Genomic DNA, 3,580 nt, shown 5'->3' with positions numbered 1-3,580 from the left:
GAGGGCTCCACCCTCATGACCTAATTGCCTCTCAAAGGCCCCTCATCCTAATACCGACATATAAGGCATTAGGATTTCAAGATGAATTTTGAGGGGGCATAAACATTCAGGCCATAGCATGTTCCAAATCTGAAAATTCACTAAACCTTGTAGATATTTCCTTAGCATGTGTGAGATTGGTTGAGGTGGAAATTAGGCATTGGAAATAGATTCCATAAGGAAGACTGAGACTGGGTTCTATAAGGAAAGTTTAGAACAAGAATTCCCTCAGTTATAGGAAACAAAGGGCTGAGTAACTGGTGCCTAAGGCACGTCTAAGTCAGGAATAAGGGTATCCCAGCTCTAGGCTCTAATATAACAGAGGGTACTAAGTTTGTGGATTCAACATAAGTATGAAGGGGTCTGTCTACATCATTGTTGTGCCATAGGCTCCCATGGGATGGGGGTCATTTGTGATGACTTCCAGGAACTAAGAATAAGTTATTAGATGAAGGATCTATTTCATAGGGAACAGCCTTTGGTCTTATAACCTCCACTTACACCTCTGATTTAATTAATATAATTCTATTTATATTGAGCATGTGACAAATGATGTAATGGAAACCCAGCTTGGACCTAAGGAGCAGCAATTTTTGTAGTTCAGAAAGGTGAGGGAAGCTCTTTCGAAAAGGAGGGAATGGTCTCCTGAAAGCCTGTGTGTATGACATCGTGAGATGCTCTGGGAGAAAGCTCATCTTGAAGTAAGGGTGGAGGTGGAGGACTGGCAGGGTGGACTGACCCAGTAATACAGTCAAAGTTCTTGGGAGGATGAGTGGATTCTGAGCTCTGCTGAGTTTTTCTTGCCAGAATGTATATCCTGGATGGAGTTCTCTACATTCCCTTATTCCAGGTTATAATTACTATTTTAGTGGTTGCTGAGGAAGGTATGAAATTGAATGAGCCTTTGTGCAAAAGTCTCTGCAAGACATGGAGGATCAAGATACAGATGCAGTCTTGCCCCTCCAATACAGAGAAGGAAAAGGAAAAGCTTGAGCCAAAGGCTTCCTCTTATACTTCATTAATAGAGGTACCACTTGCAGGAAACTGTACCTGAGAGTGATGATGGAACTTGCTAGGAGCAACATTAGTGTCTGCTATATTGTACCACTTGGTGAAGGAAATGGTGCAGAGCAGAAGCATCAGCAGTGGCTGGCAGATATTTCAGGACCTAGCCAAAAAAGAAAAGGATCTCACAGATACAGTGGCACCCAAGCTAGGCAACATCTTTGTCAGGGTGACATATGGCGGGGTAAACACAAGGCTGAAGTAGAAAAAGAATAAACTCTACTGAAGTACATGACCACGTCTTGTTTATATACATATGTGAAACCCCTTGGATCTCCCCAAACTGTGTGTGGCGAGGACTTTGTAGGGGCCTTAGATTCTGGTCTGGTGGGAGGAGTGTTGAGGGGATGAACTAAGAGAAGATTGATTCGTTCATTCATTTAACATTGCTCTCTTCAGACACTCTGGAAAGTGTGGAGATTATTAAAAAGTAAATGATATAGACCTCTGCTATCATTAACCTCAGCATTTATTAGCGTAAATTTTAAACAGAAAACAATTGAGTGTGTTATTTGCCAGGAGAATAGAAGTTCAGGTTGTCATAAGAGCATGTAGCAGAGGAGCCAACCTGGTCAGGGATTCAAGGAAGTCTTCCTGGAGGAAATGACTTTTGAACTGGTATGCAGAGGAATCATTAGGTAGGTGTCTAGTAGATAGGGAGAGGAAGGGTGACCTACGCGGAGTGAACCTTATAGGTGAAGACCCAGGAGTGGGTCAGCAGAGGACATGTTTGGGGAACCGAGAGAGTGGAATGTGTCTGGTAGAATGGAAGGCATTTGTGGCAACTGAAGGAAAGAGGAGGTTGACATTAGAGGGTAGACAGGTATGCAGAGACCACATCATGGAGAGTGTCGAGAGGCTGGGAAAGTAACATAAACTCGAGACTTAAGCTAGGGTAATAATGAAGGATATCTGTGGGTTTTCAGCTTGGGAGAGTGGTTTGTGGGTGCAGGCAGGGAGTAGGGTGGAAGGCAGGGTGACTACTTGGAAGGTGGTTAAGGAATCCAGGTGAGAGACAATGTTTGCTGGACCATAGTGTTATCAGTGAGGTTAAAAAATTAGTAAAAATATCAAGGAATTTAATACCTAGCAACATGGAGTTGGTGGTGATGGATTAGGTGTGGAAGGATAGTGTCTGAGCGACGGTGAGGATGGTTCCTACATCTCTGGCTTGGGCGTTTGTGTGGATGGCAGGACCGTTTGCTGAAATGAGGAGAAGGTGAGATGTCAGATTTAGTAAACAGCTCAGAATGTACTAGTACCCTAAGTGACAAAACGACCAGGAATAGGACCTGAAATACAGGACAAAATTTTGTTGAGGGATTGGATTGAAAATGAAATATTTTGTTTTGGCAACAATGAAGCTCAGGAGGGAGAAAGGATTGCAGTGTGTGCAAAATTCTTTCCCAGAAAAGGAATTCCTATGCCTGACACTAAACCTAACACAGGTAGCTTGTCCTGCCTGAGCTTTGACAAGCTGATATGTACAGCAAGGGAGAGGAAGACACATTACTGAGGGGCTGTATTGCTGGACTCCTGGAGTTGGAGAGTGGAGGAAAGACTACTATGGCACTGATGGTGGGGAAGTTGTTCCTCTTGTTGGATGGGGCTTCCTGAGGGAGGAGCCTCCTTGCTCTTGTGGCTGCCCTTTTTGTGCAGACAGCAGCTGGCTGTGCAGTGCTGTGGATTCACTGCTGGCACAGAGGTACAGAGAGGTCTGGTTGATGCTGGCTGACTCCAGGGTCAGGGGGAATTCCCCCGTGTCTTTTCGAGAGACAGTATACCCATCAGGGACATCTCCCTTGTAAAGAATTTCATTAATTGAATAGTGGATCAGCTTTAGACCCAGCCCTGGGTCTTGTCGATACCAGTACATAGCGTCATGGTTCATATCCTGAGAACAATTCACTGTCAACTTCTTTCCAGTCTCTGTGATGAGGTGTCTTGGAGTCTGGGTCACTTTGGCTTCCATGAGGCCTATGAGTGAAGGAGACAGAGCTAGAGACAGCCAAGTGGGGCACCTGATGCTGCAGCCTTTAGGAAAGCACTCCACCTAAGTCCTGCAAACTATGAGCAAGGGTTGCCCATGTGTTCTGGGACTTACCTGCTCCCAGGAGACAAAGCATGACACAGCCCAGGAGCTGTGGGCCCATGGCAGCATCACACAGGTGCCTGTCAGCCTGTGTACTCCAGTTGGTTTCTGTAGTGTCTCCATCTCTGCAGCTGCTTGGCTCTCATTTTCAGGACAGAAGCCACTCCCCTTTCCCCAGAGGGCTGATGTGTAACACAGACCAGTGGGGATGGCAAGGCTTCTGCTCACCGAACCTTTCCGTGCTTTGCTTTGAGGCTGGTGGTTCTATGCATTTGATAATGCCCTCCTATCAGTATGCTCTTGTCAAACTTGGTAAGTATTTCTATGTTTGGATCTTTATGATGAAAATCGGTGTAACATATTTATCACTTAGAAATGTGAGGA

At 45.2% G+C, this 3,580-nt stretch overlaps 1 gene segment (V, D, J or C); it reads right to left on the bottom strand.

Moving 5' to 3' along the window:
- Positions 1 to 2,668: 2,668 nt before the first annotated feature.
- LOC124243389 (T cell receptor beta variable 27-like) lies at positions 2,669 to 3,289 on the bottom strand. The segment is given in 2 exon segments: positions 2,669 to 3,081; positions 3,209 to 3,289. Coding segments are annotated over 2 exon segments (462 nt in total).
- Between the last annotated feature and the right edge of the window lie 291 nt (positions 3,290 to 3,580).

The sequence above is a fragment of the Equus quagga genome, chromosome 8 (genome assembly GCF_021613505.1).
Source record: "Equus quagga isolate Etosha38 chromosome 8, UCLA_HA_Equagga_1.0, whole genome shotgun sequence".
NCBI lineage: Eukaryota > Metazoa > Chordata > Mammalia > Perissodactyla > Equidae > Equus > Equus quagga.
Note: the sequence above shows the minus strand (reverse complement) of the source record. Positions and strands in the feature narration are given on the sequence as shown.